This window comes from Leucopleurus acutus, assembly GCF_964270905.1.
Source record: "Leucopleurus acutus genome assembly, chromosome: 19".
Lineage (NCBI taxonomy): Eukaryota > Metazoa > Chordata > Mammalia > Artiodactyla > Delphinidae > Leucopleurus > Leucopleurus acutus.
Genome location: NC_139161.1, coordinates 48,011,702 through 48,029,772, shown reverse-complemented (window position 1 = coordinate 48,029,772; position 18,071 = coordinate 48,011,702). Strand labels below are relative to the sequence as shown.

At 56.8% G+C, this 18,071-nt stretch overlaps 1 protein-coding gene across 1 annotated transcript in view; it reads left to right on the top strand.

The window, feature by feature from the left end:
- SMG6 (SMG6 nonsense mediated mRNA decay factor) overlaps positions 1–17,412 on the top strand; it is a 237,562-nt gene extending 220,150 nt beyond the window's left edge. Inside the window, exons 16-19 of the mRNA XM_082861071.1 lie at positions 8,578–8,731; positions 11,788–11,999; positions 12,311–12,392; positions 15,670–17,412. Coding sequence (XP_082717197.1) covers positions 8,578–8,731; positions 11,788–11,999; positions 12,311–12,392; positions 15,670–15,800 — 579 coding nt within the window. The 3' untranslated portion in view covers positions 15,801–17,412. The remainder of the gene's footprint in view (positions 1–8,577; positions 8,732–11,787; positions 12,000–12,310; positions 12,393–15,669) is intronic.
- Positions 17,413–18,071: the final 659 nt, after the last annotated feature.

Genomic DNA, 18,071 nt, shown 5'->3' with positions numbered 1-18,071 from the left:
TAAAGCAGCCAGCATAGTGCATGGCGCACCGTGATCTGATGGCAGTCTGACCACTTATCAGACAGAGCCCTGCCCTGGGAAGGGGAATGGATACCAGTTGGGACCCGTGGTCCTTTAGACGGTTGGAATTAAGCCTCTGCCAGCATCACTGCCGTGGTGGGGTGGCTGCCTTCTCCACCTTTGCGCAGTCTGTGTGAACCTCTGTCGTGGCCCTCGAAGCTTCGTCTGCAAGCTGTCTTTCTTCCTGTCCGGTAGCTCTTTTCTTCCTCACCATCAGTCTTCCCAAAAGTTCTGTCCATACTACCACCTCCATTTCCTGACTCTCAGCCCAGCAGTTATAGAGGCGATTGCATCAGAGGTCACCAGGTACCTTTGTCGGGTCTCCTTCACACTTGACTTCCCTGTAGCTTTGGACCCCAAAGCCGCCTCCCTCCAGCCTCACTTCAGCACACGAGGACCTTCGTCTCCTCTCTGTCTGGTGACCACACCACCCTCCCGGGCTTCCTCACCACCATTCGTTACTTGGTCTCCTCCTCCCTTTCTCTTACTTCTTAGTCTCAGCACATGGAGTCGGCCCTCAGCAAGTATTTTCATTCAGTGAGTTAATAGATGGTAGCAACGGGAGCATCATCTTAAGTTCCTCACAGGCTTTTAACCCCTCGTGCCTGATTTCTTATCAGATCCTATCTGTTCACTCATTTATTCCCCCCGCTCTTCTCCATCCCCATTGCCACTACTGCTGTTCTAGTCCAGGTACTCACTGGATTGTAGCCGGCAACCCTGCATTGCACAAGTCCGGGGGGTCCCCTTTCCCTTGTAGTCTGTGAATGCAGCTTCTGGAGTTGTGTGGTACACGGTCTGCGTGCCAGGCTCCCTGCCTGCAACGCATCTTATGTGATTTCATCGTTCTCTTCCCAAAAAGAGCCACTCCCCTGCTCAGGAATCATCAGTGCCTTTGCTTGGCTAACGAAGTCGAATTCCTTACTATGGCATCTAGGGCTTTCTCGTCTGTTCCCAGTCTATTTTCCCAACCTCTTCTCCCGTCCCCCATGAGCCCTCACGAGCTATATGATATTGGGCAAATCATTTAACTTCCCCGAGCCTGTTTCCTCATCTGTCAGATGAAGGTGGTAACAGCAACTCCCTCAGAAAGACAGTGCACGCAAAGTGCCTGTCCAGACACTCCAGCCCTCCTGCCTGGACAGCACTGACCCTCCTTTCTACCCACTGTCCCCAGACAGCTCTGCCCTTTCCCACTCTCACGTCTTTGTTCCTGCTGCTCGCTCAAGCCCGAGTACCCTTTTTCTGCTCCGCATTTCCTGTTACCTGTTGAAATTCTATTCTTCCTTCAGTCCCCAGATGAAACCCCATCTCCCCAGTGAAGCCTTCCCGGATTCCCCCCAGGAGGAATTCGTCTCTCTGTTCAGTGTTCCTGTGGCGCTGATTCATACCTCATTTGTGAAACGTATATCACGTCTCAAATTACACTTATTTCTGGACTTGTTCCCCCCCGCCGTACTGTGAACTCCTTGGAATCAGGGACCGTGTCTTCCGCTCAATTTAGTAAATGGTGGTGAGCGCCTACCAGGCTGGTGGTGAGGGGACACGGGAGCGAACCCAGAAAGTCCTGTCCCAGAGTGTCCACTGGCGTGGAGAAGTCAGTGATTTGACGTGTGAGCGAGCCTTGTGACCGAAGGGAAGTGCAAGATGCCATGGGAGCGTGCACCAAGGGGACGTGGCCTTGTCTCAGGCAGCGGGCTCAGCCCGGCCTCTCCAGTGACAAGCGGTACCTGACAGAGGCCTTGTGTGAGACCTGACTTCCGGCGCCCGCAGCTCCCCGGAAGCCGGTTCTCCCTGTCAGCTCCCTTGGAGCCGGCTGCTCAGGCCAGGCAGCGATGGCCTGCTGCGGGCCGTCCGGGCTGGGGTTGCTGTGGCCCCTTTAAGAACAGGCCCCACGTGCACCACTGCTGGCGGCCCTGCCTCCTGTCAGCCTTCTTCCTCCAGCCTCACAGCCACAGGAGGATTTCTCAGCAGAGAAGAAATTCCCCCCTTCCCTTCTCCCCACCCCCTGTTTAATGCCCGGGGCCCTTCACTTCCATAATTCTTCATTTTCCAGCCTTGAACGTAAGCCAGACACATCTGTCTGGCCATATGCGTGAACCCTGGAGTCTGTGCCGAGGTGGCTGTAAAACAGGGCCGGTGAAGGCCCTTCTGGGAGAGCACACATGTGTGCCCTCGGGCCATTGGCTCCCTGCCCAGAACCGCGGGGCTGCAGGGCTCCAAACCCATGTTAACCTCTTCTTATTTTCCCTCTTTTTGTTTAATTTAAGGGGGGAAAATCCCAAGGAAAAGGTATAAATTGTCCTGGGAGTGGGGGAGAGGCTCCTAGCTGGAGAGGCCATTATTGTTGGCAGGTACCTGGGTCACACTAATACAATAAGGAAGAGAGGAGCATCGGGTGAATTAAGATGGGAGAGATGGGCTGTAAATTACTCTGCTGCGAGCTCCATCAGTCTCCAGGGGTGTTAACCGAGAGGTGTAAGGCAGGTCCCCAGCTCCCAGCGCCTTTTACAGATGCAGCAAAACAGGAACCACACATGTTTGGGGAAGGGGATGTGAAGGTGGGGTTGAAAAAAATCCTCCTGGCCCCCATGCTGGCTGTAAAGTCCAAATGAGATCTGGGGCCCTAGCCACACCCCCACTTCCCCGCTCCCACCGAGACCCCCGGGCCTAAGCTCATCTGTGGGGTGGGGGAGGTGAGGCCTGGCCTCCCTCCGCAGCCTGTCCCTCCCTGCTTCCGGTGTTGCACAGAGGCTGGTGAGTGGGGCCGACTGGAGGTCAGAAAAGGGGTGTGGGCAGCTCTCAGGACCTGTGCAGCTGGAGCCTCGGCGCCCGGGCAGGCCTCGGATGCTGGGGGCCAAGTCCGCCCACCCAGGGCTTCGAGGCCGCACTCTCCGGCTCAGCGCAGGCTTTGCCTGTCGCCTGAGACAGCTCTTCACCTCGTGCTGGTTGAGCCCACCTTGCTGCTTTCCTCCCGAGCTCTTTGCATTCCCGTTGCCATTCTTGAGAGGTGTCCAGAGACCAGAGCAGGGTACACGGTTTGCCTGGGATACTGGTCGGGAGTGTTTCTTTCCTGACCGGGCCCTCAGGGCAACGCAGTCACTGACCGTCCTCCTCCGGGCTTGAGGCGTGGCCTCTTGGCACCTCACCCTGGCCCTGGCCCCGTGCATCCCCACCTCCTCTCTGCCTCCACGAGGCTTTGCTGTGATTTGTGCTGCTGTCGGGCGGGGTCAGGTTTCCTGAGCAGTTGCAAACATCCCACCTGAAACATAACAGGCTCTTCCTCTGGCCACAGCTATTGTTTCCTCGGCACTATGGCCACAGTCTTGCTCTGTAGCCAGCAATGACATGTGTTCTGAAAATAGCTTCACTCCCCTATCCCCTTCCCGCCCACCCAGCCTCCTGAAGATGCAGTCACTCCTTTGTGGTAGCCCCAGGAGTTTCACTCTAAATATAGCTGCAGCCCATTCACATTGCCACCCAGCTGGGGGGGGGGCCCGCTGTGGAACAATGGGGCATGCACAGAGCCCCCCACACCTGTATGGAATCTAGCGGAAGGCAGACACTCAGCCCTGGCTCCTAGCTGTCGGAGACAGGGTGGGAGCCAGCGCACTACCAGGCCAGGGGCACGTTCACGCCAGGGCAGGAAAGCCTGTGGGGCCAGGCGGCCGCCCTCCCCACTCCAGCACATTCCAGAGCTTGCTCCAGCCATTCTCACCTCCCCGGTTCCAGCAGCATCCACAGGGTCCTGTCCTCCTGCAGAAATGGTCGGGCTTTTGGCTGGAATACCCTTAGGCCGCTGCTTATAGCAAGCTCAGGGGTGTCATGCTTAGCCCTGCCATTCCCTGTCTATCTAGAAAGGGCAGTAAGAAGTAGGAAGCAAATCATCATAATTATAACCTTGAAAGAGATAGCAAGTATGTGTGAAGCTTTGTGGTATTGACTTTGGATGTCCAGAGAAGGGATCCTAAGCAGAAACTTTCTCGTGAGCAACCCTCCCCAAATGCAGATGCTGACAGAAACCAGTGACTCTGCCTGCTTTCTACAGCAAATGCAGAATCCGCACCCTTTGGTTTTTGCAGCTCAAGAAGGAGTGCCTGGGACTTCCCCGGTGGTCCAGTGGTCCACGCTTCCACTGCAGGGGGCACGGGTTTGATCCCTGTTCAGGGAACTAAGATCCCGCATGCTGCGCAGTGTGGCCAAAAAAAAAAAAAAAAAAGGAATGCCTGTCTGCACTGCTGGTGGTTATCTCACCAGCTATTCCTATTAATATTTCATTTCCATTTTTTGTTTTTTAAAAATACCTCTACATAGTTAAAGAAAAAGGGGGAAAAAACCCCAAAACACCAAGAGTACCACGAGTTTTATAATAGAAATCAGCAGTGCACTGCCTCACCCCTCCCCAGCTCCAGCTCTGCTCCCTAGTGGTTTCCCCAGATATTTACCCCCCCTGGATATATAAAAGATGAAAAACGGAGTTGGGCAGAAAGAAAGGAAACTGAAATTTGTTAAGTTACTAATACGTGTATCACGCATTTAGCTAGATATTTTCACATGCAAGATGAGGGTGGAAATTTGCTATGTTACCAGACTTCTCATTTCTGGTGAAGACATTGCTCTGGCCAGAGAGGCCCAGGTGTAAATGATTCCATCACCCTGTAGAGGGAAGGAGGCAGCCACACTCCCTTTGGAGCCCTGCGCAGAAGGAGGACCTAAGAAGGCCTTCTCTGGATCTGGCTCTGCTTCGTGATCTGAGTTCTTCAAGTTCCACAGCTCCCGTGTGAGCTAACTGCATTACTTTTATTTGTAATTCTCAGTGTCTCAATCTCCAAAAGGGTCAGTCATCCCCAAATCACTCCCATCATCTAGAAGAAGGAACTTAACCTGTGAAAGAGCCCTTCCTGGGGACCCAAGCCTGTTAGCTTCCTCGTCGGCTGCTACTGCGGACCGCCTCTTTCCCAGTTCCCCACCACCCTGCTCGAGGACGCCGCCGTCCTTCAGAGCAAGTTGGTTACTTAGCGCCTTCCAGAAACAGAATTAAGTTCTTTTCTTCTTCACACTTTCTGACTTCATGGTCCATGTTGCCACTGGTCTGATTCAACAGGTCCTTGCTTTTCTAGGATTCCCAGCTCACTGTCCAAGGACCACTGTGGCCCAGCCTTAGCTGCAGTGAGAAGGGTTCCTATGGAACTCTCCTTCCGGGTCAGCACACTTGGCTCCAGGCCAGGGCCAGTCCGTCTGAGTCACAGCATTCCAGTTGCACCCCCTCACCCCCACCAGAGGCTTCTGCAGCGTTTTGCTCACACAAACAAAAATAAACCTCACTACCGGCCTCTGAACTCCACAGCAGCACGCTTCCCCCTTCTCCCCAAGCATCCCATGGCTGCGAGTGGGGACTTGGCGCTCTCCCCACCGACATCACTTTTTCACTCCCTGCGCATCCTGTGTCCTTCTCTCACCGTGCGACCCAGAGATCAGAATGGGACGTGACGGCCGGCACAGGCGCCGTGCACAGCTGCCAGGAATCTGACGGGTAAAATCTGGAAAAGTTGGGAGGGCAAATGCTAAACACACACAAACACACACACACACACAGCGCCACTCAGAGAGGGCCGGAAACACCGACACCCACAGACGAGGGGCTGCGGACTCCCAGTCCTTCCTTGTCTGCCATTCTTTTAAGGGGACTGGGCCAGTCTCCTGACCCAGGTATGACCCCCCCAGAGTCCCACTGGTACCCCAAGAGAAGGGGGAGCAGCTTCAGTGAATCTCCCGAGACTCCAGGAGGGCATGTGGGGAACAGGAAGCAGTTGTGCAGTGACTCACTGGGCAGAGCCAGGTTAAGGGAAGTTGTCTGCGGGTGTCCCTGGGACCGGATGGTGGCAGCACAGCTCTGACCACCCTCATCAGCTTGATCCCGCCCACCCCTGGGGAACCAGCAAGGCTGCCACCTCCCAAAAAGGCTGTGGCCTCCGTTCACCTTTCTGGCCCTGAGCCAGATCTCAGAGAACGCAGACGGCTAGCGCTTCCCTGGACCTTGCACCTAGATTCTTCTTCCATCCTGTCATCAAAACAGCCAGGCAGGCTCAGCCCCTGCCTCCCTCGGCCATCTGGCCTAAAGGCCCTCCTGCCCATGGCCAGCCTTTAAGGAAGGGTGGTCTGAGGTCTTAGGAGCTCATCGTTCCCACAGGGTAAAAGGGGCAGCCAGTGCCACTTCCTTAGAGTCAGCCTTAGGGCCAGAGGATCATTTATGGAGGCCGGAAAACTAAGATGTGAAAGGGGTCTGAGTGGGACGGTGGCAGAGGCGCTGTGCTCAGGCCCAGCCGGCTTCAGGGTTCGTCCTGCCCCTTCTCACTGAGAAAGACAGAGGTTTAGGGGCCTATAATGCCAAGAGAAGCGTTCCAGGCGGTGGAAAGGCTGCACAGAGCACGCCGAGACCCGGGGAAAGCAGCAGCAGGGGTGCTGACGCTCCCTCTGTGAAGAGAGAGACGGGAGAGCTCACCAAGCCTCAGTGGGGACTGTTTCCTCTCCTCACAAAATGCCCGCGCCGTCGCACGTGTTATATATTGATTATGTCTCAATAAAAAATAGGGGGTTGGGGGCTTCCCTGGTGGCGCAGCGGTTGAGAGTCCGCCTGCCGATGCAGGGGACACAGGTTCGTGCCCCGGTCCGGGAGGATCCCACATGCCGCGGAGCGGCTGGGCCCGTGAGCCATGGCCGCTGAGCCTGCGCGTCCGGAGCCTGTGCTCCGCAACGGGAGAGGCCACAACAGTGAGAGGCCCGCGTACCACAAAAAAAAAAAAAAAGAAATAGGGGTTTTTTTAATGCCCAAGTTGAGTTCGGTAGAATGTGTGTCACCCTCTAGTTGGCAGCCCCATGGGGAGGGCCAGTGACCCACATCCCCTGGGAAGGTGGCCTGCAGCAGAGGTGCTTTCCCTTCGTGAGGTGAGAGCAGTAAGACTTCAGCAGGCAAGCCCTTCAGCTGCATTTCTCATGCCTGCCAGCGTCCTGTGCCTTCCACCAGCTGTGGTGGCAGTGGCAGCAATGACTTACTCATAGGGAGAGGTCCCCAGCAGGTCACAGAGGAGCCACCCCCAGCGTTCAGAGGCATGCCCTTTCAGTTTTACTGTCATTGCCAGTGAAACCTGATCACCTTTCTCACTGACTGTTAGTGGCCAGGGCCCAGCCTGTGGGCCCCATCTCAGTTGGCACGCACACCCCCTCCCCTGCTCCGTGCTTGTGTCTCTGTCCCTGCGAGTTGGTGTGCGGCAGGAGGCCATGGGAGGGCAGGGCAGGGCTGGGACCTGCTCGCCAGGCCCCTGCCGGGTTTGTTTCAGTGCCCTCTGGCTCTGCACACAGGGAGCACACTGGGCAGATGCCCTCAAATCAGTTTGCTTCTTGGCCATGGTCCCCAGAAGAGGAAGCAGCACAAGAGTGGCCATGTTCTGTAGTGACAGGTGTACCCAGAGCCAGTCTCCCAGGGCTGCCGCCACACAAGGCCCTGGCAGACTTGAGAAGATTGGGCTTTTACAGATGAGCATGGAACTTCCCTGAAAATGTGAACATCTGTACGACTAACAGGCGCGAGGCCGTGTGCCTTCCGAGATGTGGTGCCCAGACCGCTGGTGCTACGTGAGGGGTTTTTTCAATCATGCATAGAAGACATTCTGACTGTTCATTGCAGAAATGCAGCTTGCGCTGGTAAACACATTCCTAGGCTCTCAGACTCCTGATACCACAGATATTATTTGCTGAGCCACAAAAACGAGTTGACATAAAGTCAATTTAAAGAAAAACCTCAAGTAAACAAGAGTATAGGTTGTACAGAATCGTGGCAAAGGAGTGCAGGTAGAACACAGAAGACTGCCGTCTAGGGATCACCGTGCTGGTGGGGGAAGATGGTGACGATTCTCGTCAGTCTGGATGGTGGTCTTTGCACGTCTGTGGGTTGGGTCCTAAACCATCCCACCGTGTGGGCTCCTGCCGACGTGGGAGACTGCGGTGTTAATTATTAGTTGTCAGCATCACTCTTTTTGTGTAGACTGTGAGTTTATTCTTTTTCTTTCCTTTTTTTAAGTACACAGTGAAGTAAATTGAAATAAATTCTGTTTGGGATATACATATACATAAAAGTGTCTGGGTTGAGAAGTACCCCCTGTGTATGCTGCCTAGGTGACGAATGTGAAACCACTCTCACATCCAAGGGACCTAACTCTCCCTCGCTGACTTTCAGCCCAAGGTCTTACTTTCCGAGACCCGTTATTTTTAATAACCATCAAGGTCCCTTCTCAGTCCTATGCGAGGGTTTTAGTCACGCCTGTTTCCCCAAGCCATTTGGTCTACACTGATTTTTACTGCAGTGCTTTGCCCAGCCCTCGGGCCTGTCCCGACAGGGACTGGCTGTATCTCTGGAGGGGGCCGGGGCAGGATGCTGACACACCATGGACTCAGGGCCCTGACTCGCCCACCCCTTGCCTACTCACTCACTGGCTCACTCACCGTTCTGTGTCTCTGTAGGCTGTCCTGGAGGACCAGAGTCATATGAGGCAGATGGAGCTCGAGATCAGACCCTTGTTCCTCGTACCAGACACCAACGGCTTCATTGACCACCTGGCCAGTCTGGCACAGCTGCTGGAGAGCAGGAAGTACATCCTGGTGGTGCCCCTCATCGGTGAGTCAGGCCAGAGCAGCCCTGCATGTGCGCAGTAACCCTCTCTACACACATGCCCCACAGCCTGGGGGCCAGGCAGGCAGAACCCTGCTGTGTGTGTAAGACAGGATTTGCAGGGAAGTGGGGAATGTGTGGGGCAAGGAAAATTGTTTAATAATCAAAGCAGTTCAAATTATTATGGCTGATCCGTGGCTTAAACTGCTTGAGCAAATGGACTCCTGTGTCCCAGCAACCAGCGGCTGCATGAGCCCAGCCCTTGTTTTTATCCTTATAAAGCTTGCAGTAAAACAGCAAAGCTGGTTCCCGTTATTGGTAAACACTCAGCCCTGGCAGATAGCGGCAGTGCTGCTGGGTGGTCTGGCAGGGAGGCTGGGAGGGTTTTGAAGGGCTTAGATGCCTTTGGTCTGATTGTCTTGTAGCTTTTCATGATCGTTCTGTTGGTTCGAGGTAACATTCTTCTGGCCAGTGTCACCCTAGGGCCAGGCCGATGGAAACCCTCCAGAGCAAGGCCTTGGCTCACGCGTGTGGATTCCTGCCACTTGGGCTCTTACCACTGTCTGGTCACTGGTGCTGGTACAGGGTCAGCATCTCAGGACCCAGCTAGCTCGCTTCCGCCCTCAGGCCAAAGGAGCCCAGCTGGGCTATCTCCAGAGGGCTGTCTGAGGCACCTCTGGTTCTGGGAGCCCTGTGGCGGGCCAGCTTCAGGATGGGCTCTGTGCTCCGGGCTGCTGTCTGATGTAACTGGTACAGCTAATATCACTGATAGCTGTCCTGTGGAGGGAGAGTATCTGGGAGACGGCTGGCAAGCCCAGGCTCTACAATGTCCCCTTCTCACCAGCCACTGGGAGCAAGGTTAGGGGCCCTGTCCTCTGGAAGAGCTGCCAAGCCACCTCTGACACTCATGCCAAGATGTTCCGCTGGGCCTTCCCGCCCAGTCCCTGGTGTCTTAGTGCCAGATGAGAGTGGAAACAAAGGGCAGGAAGCATCCGCCCCTGCAGAGGCTATAGAACCCTGGGGGGTTGTGGGAAACACGTTAGCACCACCTGAGAATGTTGGCACTGAAGCAGCCCTCGTCCCGCCTCCACCCTCCCTGTCTTCCTTCCCCCTCCCCATGTGGCCTGGCCAGAGCCTCTTCAACCCAGGCCCTTAGACCCAAGGGAAGGTTTTCTGTTCTTCAGAAGTAGAGCAGCTTGTCTGCCCAAGGTAGAGCCAGACTATCGAGTTGTTGCAGCTTCCCCTCTACCCTCACCAGGTCCCGGGGTGGGGCAGCTTTCAGGATAGCGTGTCCCTGTGCTCTCCTACCCAGGAGATTTTCAGGGATAAGAAAGTGAATTGGTCACTTTTTGCTAGATGGTCAGGAAATGGTGTAACTGAGAGGTTGCTGGTGTCTCAGGAGCCCCCTAAGTCTTGGTAGGAGCCCCAGACACCATCCCAGGCTGGCAGAGCCCTCAGACACCAGCACCGATTGTGCCCCTCCTGTGCGCTCAGTCTTCTTGTTCCCGAGGGAGCCAGTGAAAGGCAGAGCTGCAGCCCCTTGGCCTTGAAGAGCTTATGGTTCAGTGGGGGAAGCCAGGTTCAGTGGAGAGGGAGCAAATATATGAGAAAACTCAGAGGAGAAGGTAGATAGAGAATAAATGGTCGACCCCCAGGGGCACTGGGAAATGCCAACTGTGCCAGGGCACCCAGGCCAGCCTTTCTGAAGCGTCCTCAGCTGGGCAGGGCCTTGACTCTCAGGGGCTGTAGAGGGGGCTCCTGTTCAATGAGGCGCCGCAGGGGCGTCCTGCCCTGTGCGCGGAGCACGAAGGGTTAAGCCGGCGGCCTCGTCTGCCTGTTTCTTGTGCTCTTAACCTGCTCCCTGCTCCTGAGGTCTGACCCCAGCTTCGAGAAGCCCCGCCTGGTGCAGAAGCACAAACAAGCTTCCCCTTTGAAGCCTGTTTAGTTTGGAAGCAGGAAAGCAGATTTTGGGATAGAATACCAGTTTTTCATGTTTGATGTTCTGTTTGCTGTACCATACACCCATCCACCACTACTCCGCGACCTCAGCCATACATTGGGTGGACACTGCAGCCTCAGGTTGTCGAAGGCATGGCGTGTGTGTGTGTGTCTGTGTGTGTGCGCGTGTGTGTGTGGACACTGCAGCCTTAGGTTGCTGAAGGCATGGGGTGTGTGTGTGTCTGTGTGTGTGTCTGTGTGTGTGTATTCCCACATGGGCCTTTTCCAGAAAGTGTCTCTGAATACCCAGACGGTGAGTGCCAGGCTCACCATGGAACTGCATGCTCACGCCGACTCCCCGAGCCATGAATCACTGCACTGAGGAGAGGCCTCAGACCCCAAACTCTCCCGGAGCCCCCAAGGAGTGCATATTTCCCACTTGACCTCAGGCTTTTGGCTGGAATTTTGGAAAGAATCTTCACCAGAAAATGAAGCTGTGTCCCAGACACATAGGCAGGCAGGCAGACACACACACACACACACACACACACACACACACACACACACACACACGTGCACTATCAGAGGAGGTAGATGTGCCAGGGGTTTAGGGGAATAGCAGGGTCCTCGCGAGTGAGGCTGTGATCCCCACTTGCCACCTCGTGACCTCCCTGCCCTCTGGCAGGGGTGGGCATGGAACCGGGCCCCTCTTGGACTGCCGTGGTGGGGGCCCAGGCGGATGAGGGAGAGTGCCTCTTTGCTCTAGCCGCTACATACCCTCGCCTCTCCTGAGGGACCCTCTCGATTTGATTCTATAACTGAGGAATGCGATAGAGGGGCCAGGTTTCTTCCCCTGAATACAGCAGCTCCAGAAACTCCCTGTAAGTTCCTCCCAGGAGGAGGGTGGGGCCCAGGGGAAGAGGCAGAAAGAAGATAGAACACTGTGGAAAGTCTAGGGCATTTCTTGCCCCCCAGGGTCCCCTAGTTTCACTGGAAGACTCCTGTGGGGCAGGATGGCTTCTGTGGTCTGGGGAGGGGCTGGCTGGGAAGGCAAGGCCTCGGGCGAAGACAGACGTGATTGCTGATTGCCCAGGCTGACTCCTTGCGGGACTGTGTCTCATCAGTGATCAGTGAGCTGGACGGCCTGGCCAAGGGGCAGGACACAGACCACCGGGCTGGGGGCTATGCCCGTGTGGTGCAGGAAAAGGCCCGAAAGTCCATTGAGTTCCTCGAGCAGCGATTCGAGAGTCGGGACTCTTGCCTACGGGCCCTGACGAGCCGTGGCAATGAACTCGAATCCATCGCCTTCCGCAGTGAGGACATCACTGGCCAGCTGGTGAGACCCAGGGCAAAAAGGGAGCACCTATAGCCAGCCTTCAGAACAGGGTCTCCGGGAGGGAGGGGCTAGAGGAAGGCCAGTTGGCCTGAGCAGCCGAGGGGACGGCCACCGTCGAGGCCCAGGGTGGGGAGTTCCTTGTCCCCTAGATCACTCTTGGCACAGTTGGACCTGGCCAAGCAGGGCCAGGGCATGTCTGGGAGGGACACTGGGAAGTGACCTTCCCCAGGACCCCAGAGGCAGAGCATACCTGTGCCTCCTCTGCATGGCGCCCCCTCCTGCCCGTTGGCACTTATCCTGTCTTCCTCCAGGGCAACAATGACGACCTGATCCTCTCCTGCTGCCTCCACTACTGCAAAGACAAAGCTAAGGACTTCATGCCCACCAACAAAGGTACAGCTCTGCCTCTGCCTCGGGCCCATCCCTTCCCCTCCCTACCTTGTCCTGCCCTCCTCAGCCCTAGGGAAGGGTCCCTCCACTGACTCTGGCCTGGGAAGTTGAAGGAATCAGGGTTCAGGCCTGATAAAAGCCTGAGGCCAGCCCAGTTTCCTCCCCTCCTGGAAGTCAGACCTCCCTGTCACAACTCCCCCACCCTCAGGTGGACCCTCGGCCAGCTAGGGATGGGCCTAGCCCAGGAAGCTGGGCTCTAGACTGTGAACTTTCCCACTGTGCATGCGTCCATTTCCTTTCTTGGGTCCTCGGTGAGTTCTCTGACAGCAAGAATGTCTTTATGATTCAGTGTAGCTTATTCTGGGCATGGTCTCGTGAGCCCAGCCCTCTGCCGCTCTGAGGACAGTCCCCGGGGGTCCCTGGGGCCCACCTCCCTGCTCTTGGCCATGCTCATCCTCTCACTTCATCTGTGAATGTCTACCCTGTACGGGGGTGGGGGGTGGGGGTGGAAGTGCTTCCCCACCTAGCAGTGGGCCTTTCCTTCCTGTCTCTCTGGTTGTGTGACATAGCCCTTAGGAGGCAGGTGAGAGCTTGTGGACTGAGCCCTCAGCCCAGTCTTCAAAACGCTTTTGGTGAGCAGAATCCCATCTGGGGACCAGAGGTTCTCTTCCGGGTGCTTGAGCACCTCACCCTCAACCCAGAGCCGTCTCTCCTCTGAGGCGGCCCCTCAGCCCCTCAGAGTCAGCGAGGCTCAGGTGTTTTCTGCTCCCGGCTCCCAGGACGCTGACATTTCTTCATTTGGAAGGATTTCCTATCTCGGTGTCATAGCAGAGCTGATAATTCTCGCCATTTAGTCTGTGTCTGTGTGTGTGTAGCCTCTTGTCATTTCCTCCTAGTGGTTGCCCATCTCTTGTCTCTGCTTGCTTTCCTAGCCTTGGCTTCTAGGCTGGCCTGGGGATTGTCTTCTCTCCAGCCCTTCTCCCAGCCACTTCAGTGCAGCCCCTCACTGCTGCCCAAGTCTCTGTACCTGAGGCTGGTAATGAGCCCACAGCTGCTGTTCTTCAGAGGGGTCCTGCCACGTGGCTTGCATGTACTGTCCCTTAGGGCCAGATTCGGAGCATTCAAGTGGTAAAAAGGAGTCCTGGCTGAGCCCAACAGAGGAGGCTGGGCTCTGCTCCCAGGCAGCTTCCTAGAGGGGCACCTTGTGAGGGAGAGGTAGGCAGGAGTGCAGAAGGCCTTGTTGGGAAGTACGGTTCAGATACTGCTGTGGCCCCACCCAGCCTCAGAGCTGTTTCTTTCTTAGCAGAGACACATTTTGGCTTTGGCCCTAGTCTTCCCCCCCCCGCCCCCCCCCCCCGCTTCACCCCAAACAGCCTACAGGAACCCATTGCCATCCTGGGGACCGCCTCTATCAGAATTACATCAGCAACGGCTGGTGTAATCAAACCCCATTTGTCAGTGTGAATTCTTAGCAGATTAACTTGTCAGATTCACAGAGAAACCATCACCAAATGTTTATGTGTAAACGATGTTGAATTTTAAAATCATGTGGATTATGGCGGATGGGGCCTGACAAGATGACAGTCTCTGGTTTCTAACAAAGTGAAGTTACCAGTGTCAAAACAGAGGATGTTTATTGTTAAAAATGTCTCAAAGTATCCACAGAAACCCCTGCAGACCCCTGCCAGCAATGCCGGGCCTTGGTTGGCTGACCTAAGGCCTGGGACTCGCCTGGTCTGAGTCCCAGGGCAGGACCAGTGGGGCTGTGGACAGACTTGGGCCGCCCGCTGGGAGCCCCACATGGCACGGCACGTCACCCCGCCCCACCGCACACACCCCGAGGGGCCAGGCCCAAGCAGCCAAGCAGTCTCAGAGCATCTCCTCTCCCTCTCTGTCCGCCACAGCTGCTCACCTCCCACCACACCCTCGTTCCGCCTCTCCCCTTCTCACCGCCATCAACCCCACAAGCCTCTCCCTCCCTCTTCCCCCCAGACTCCTCCCAAGGCTGACAGCCAGTTCTCAGCCTCCCTGCCTGGAGCTGGCAAGCCTGAAACTGCTCAGGTCGGCATGGATGTTTGCAGTCCCCCAGCCCCGCCAGCCCTCACAGTCAGCAAGCCCCGCAGGACATTTCCTGTGCCTCACTGTCTGCCGGGCCTCTGTCAGCAAACACCCAGCCTGGGACCGAGGAGTGGACCTGCCACCCAAGGGGCCTTAGCAGGGGTGGGGGTGTCACTTGTGTGAGTGCTTGGCCCCAGCTTAAATTCTCCCCAATACATTATTAAAAGGTTAGGGAATTAGGGGGAAAGAAGTGGGGGAAGATATCCTGCTTAAAAAGTCCCCTGAAAAGAACGAAGGCTGTCCGTTTGTGTGTCCGTTTGTGCTCATACAGAAAGAACTTTAAAATCTTTAAAATTTGAATGAAGTAGGTACGGTGAGTATGATTGTAATGTTATAGGAAAAAAGCTTTTATAACAAGTATATACACTTGTAAATGTGCATAAAGGACTCTGGAGACATCCACAGCTCTACCCTGGGAAACAGACAGACAGGCTCTACCCTGGGAAACAGACAGAGAGACATGAGGGAGGGAACAGGGAGATGATGCGACTTCACCTTTCCTTTTTCTGTACCTAGAGGTTGCTACCGTACACACGGATCACGTTTATTTAATAGAGGGAATCTTTTGGCTCTAACCTCAGGGCCACCTTGGCTGGGCGCTGCCGGAACCCTTGCCCTCCTCTCCTCAGAGCTCCCTGAGCTAACCCCTCTCCTCACTTCCTGGGAGCCCTGGATACATTTTGTATTCCATCTTGAGTTTCCTACCTCTGAATACCTAAAGCGTGGATCTGCTGGCCTTGGGGGGGATGGGGGTGGGTGGAGAAGATGTGCAGAAGAGAGGAATATTTTGCGTCCAGGACTAGCCGTGCAGTCAGAAGGAACAGGAGGGCCGGCTCTGCTCTCTCAGCTCAGAGTCCTGAGAAGAGGGGTTTGCGGAGGCTGACGGGTCGGGCAGCTCTCAGGGCACGAGGCAGCACGGCCCTTCGCTGGAGGCGGGGGTCCAGAGCAGAAGGCCAGCCCCGGCCCATCACGGCCCTCCCTAAGCCGGTAGCGGAGGGGCGCCCTCGGCTGACGGTCCGCACGAGGGAAAGGACCTGTGGAAGGGCCAAGATATGGCTGGCCTGGAGCCCCCAGGACTGCTTTCCCCTCCGGAAGAGGAGAGGCAGCCAGTGCCTCTGCCTCCTGCCCTCAGTGAAGTCCCTCTGCTCTCTCCTGCCAACAGAGGAGCCGATCCGGCTACTGCGGGAGGTGGTGCTGTTGACGGATGACCGGAACCTGCGTGTGAAGGCGCTGACCAGGAATGTGCCTGTGCGGGACATCCCGGCCTTCCTCACGTGGGCCCAGGTGGGCTGAGGGGGCCACAGCGGGGCCCACCCCCATGGAACCATTCCCGAGAGGCCACCAGGCGCCCAGAGTAGCACAGGAGATGCCCGCGTGCCTGAGCCACCAGTCCACCCAGACAGTAAACTACCCTCTTCCCCCCCACGCCGTGGCCGCGCTGTGGGGGCAGCTGCTCCGCACAGAGCCCCTCCCAAGGGCCGGGCGGAAGCCGCTGGGACCCTCCTGGGCTGCCGGGATTTAGCAGGGAGGTGGCTGGCTGCAGTGACAGCAGGTGGGCGAGCCAGACCGCCCCGGCCGGTGCTCAGCCTTTCTCCCTCCCCGTGTCCGGTTCAAGGGCTGGGGGAAGGCCTCTTAGCCCGGGGACTCAGCCACTTTCTCAGCTGGAGATGGGGCAGGGGGTTAGAGTTTCCATCAGATGCAGGTGAGACCACGGGTCCCTTTAATCTTCAGAGCCCCTGTCCTGAAAGCGTCCAAGAGGCTTTGGTCACGCCATGAAGAGAGTGCTCAGGGCGTCTCTCTCCCCCTGAGGCCTGGATTCCCCCATGGACCACACTTGGGTTCGGAACAGCAGCCCTAGGCCCCCCCACACACACCCGTCCCGCTGCTCTTCCCGCCCTTAGCAATCTGGGTCCACTGTGCTGGGCCACTGGTTTTCCCCTCAGTGGGTCGTGGGTCTGTAGGGAGGACATCTGCTCTTAGGCCCATGCTTCCTGGGTGGCCTTGGCCTGCTCCGTCTCCCTCCATCCGCCTTCCTTTTGCTCCAGTTCCCACTTCACAAAATTTCCTCAGACTCTTCTCAACTCGCCTCCCTCTCCCCCTCCCGAATCATCCCCCGCACCCTCCTTCTCTTTCTAGTTGGTCCCTCTCACCTTCCTGGCCCCTCATTGCCTTGCCATGGAGGTTCTCACTCTGAATGCTTCTCCCGCGGTACCTGTGGCAGGAGCCTAAGAAAGCTTTCCTGCCGCTGACCACCTCTCCCAGGCCCCTGTGCTCTGGGGTGCTTCCAGGCTCCTCCAGCCCAGCCTGAGGGAGGGTAGGGTGGGCCAGTGCCCGGGAGCAGCATTGCCTGGCCTGGAGTTTGCACCGTTTCTAGCTCTGCCCTAGAAGAACTTGACCCGGGGGCCCTTCGCCTTGGAGTTTTTTGTTGCCTTTTCAGCTGGCACCTGTGTTCAAAGCTGCACTCAGGAGGCTTCCTCCTGGGAAAGCGTTCTCCCAACCCAGGAACAGGGATGGAGGGGGACTTAGGGGAAGAGACAGGGTTTGGAGGCGGAGCCAGGAGCAAGTTTTGATGGGACCAGTGGGGGAATCCCCCAGAGCCCCCCGTCTGACTATACAGCCTGCCCAGAAGATGGGGGCAAGGCAGTGCCCTCCCGCAGGCCCGAGATTATGCCAGAAGGAGGGGGAACTGTACAGGAGAGCCATGGCCGACGATTTGGGGCTGTGAGTCCCCCAGGGCCTCAGAAGACTGGGCGTTTTGGGGTATAGGGTCCCTGGCCTCTCCTCTGAGATCCTTTCCCCTGGCTGAAGGCTGACGACTGGGTGGGTGGGAGACCCTGTCTCTCCTTTCTGTCCCATTTGCAGCACTGGATTTGTTTCCTTAATAAACTTTTAGTTATGAAACGTACCTGAGCTCTTGCTGATCTGTCTCTGGGACCGGGGAGGGACGGTCCAAGCCACCGCACCTGTATGAAGGCGCTGCTTCGGGCCCCTGCACCCACCCCGGTGCGGCCCACCCAGCTCCCTGTGCAGGGCGAACAGAGCCGCTGGGTCCAGGGTCCTTGGTTACTGCTTTATTGCTGTTTGGTTCGAGTATAGAAAATGGAAGCGGCTCTGGAAGAGCCTGTGTACAAGGTAGGAAATATACAAACGAGGAGGAGGGAGCTAAAGAGACCACGTTCCAGCCCAGCCCAGCCTGGGCTCGGGGTTGGGGGGGCCGCCCAGGGCGCATGCAATAAATATGGTCCGGGGCCCCAGGGAAGGGCGGGGGGGACCACCGCGGGAGTGGGAGACCGGGTAGGCCAGGGCTGTCTCAGCCCTCTGACTCCAGAGGGAGGGAAAGGTTAGCCCTGGGGCTAGTGCCACTTGTGCAAAATGAGGAACTTCACATTATCAGTCCCGGGGCGGGCGGGGGCGGGGGCGGGGGGCCCTCCGGCCGGCTCAGTCCCCTCCCCGCTCCCCAACTCTGCCCGACGCTCCGACCCCAGCGGGGAGATTCACAGTGAGAATGGGTGTGGTCGCAAGGGCCGGAGGTAGGGCTGGGAGCGCCCCAACAGTGACACCCCT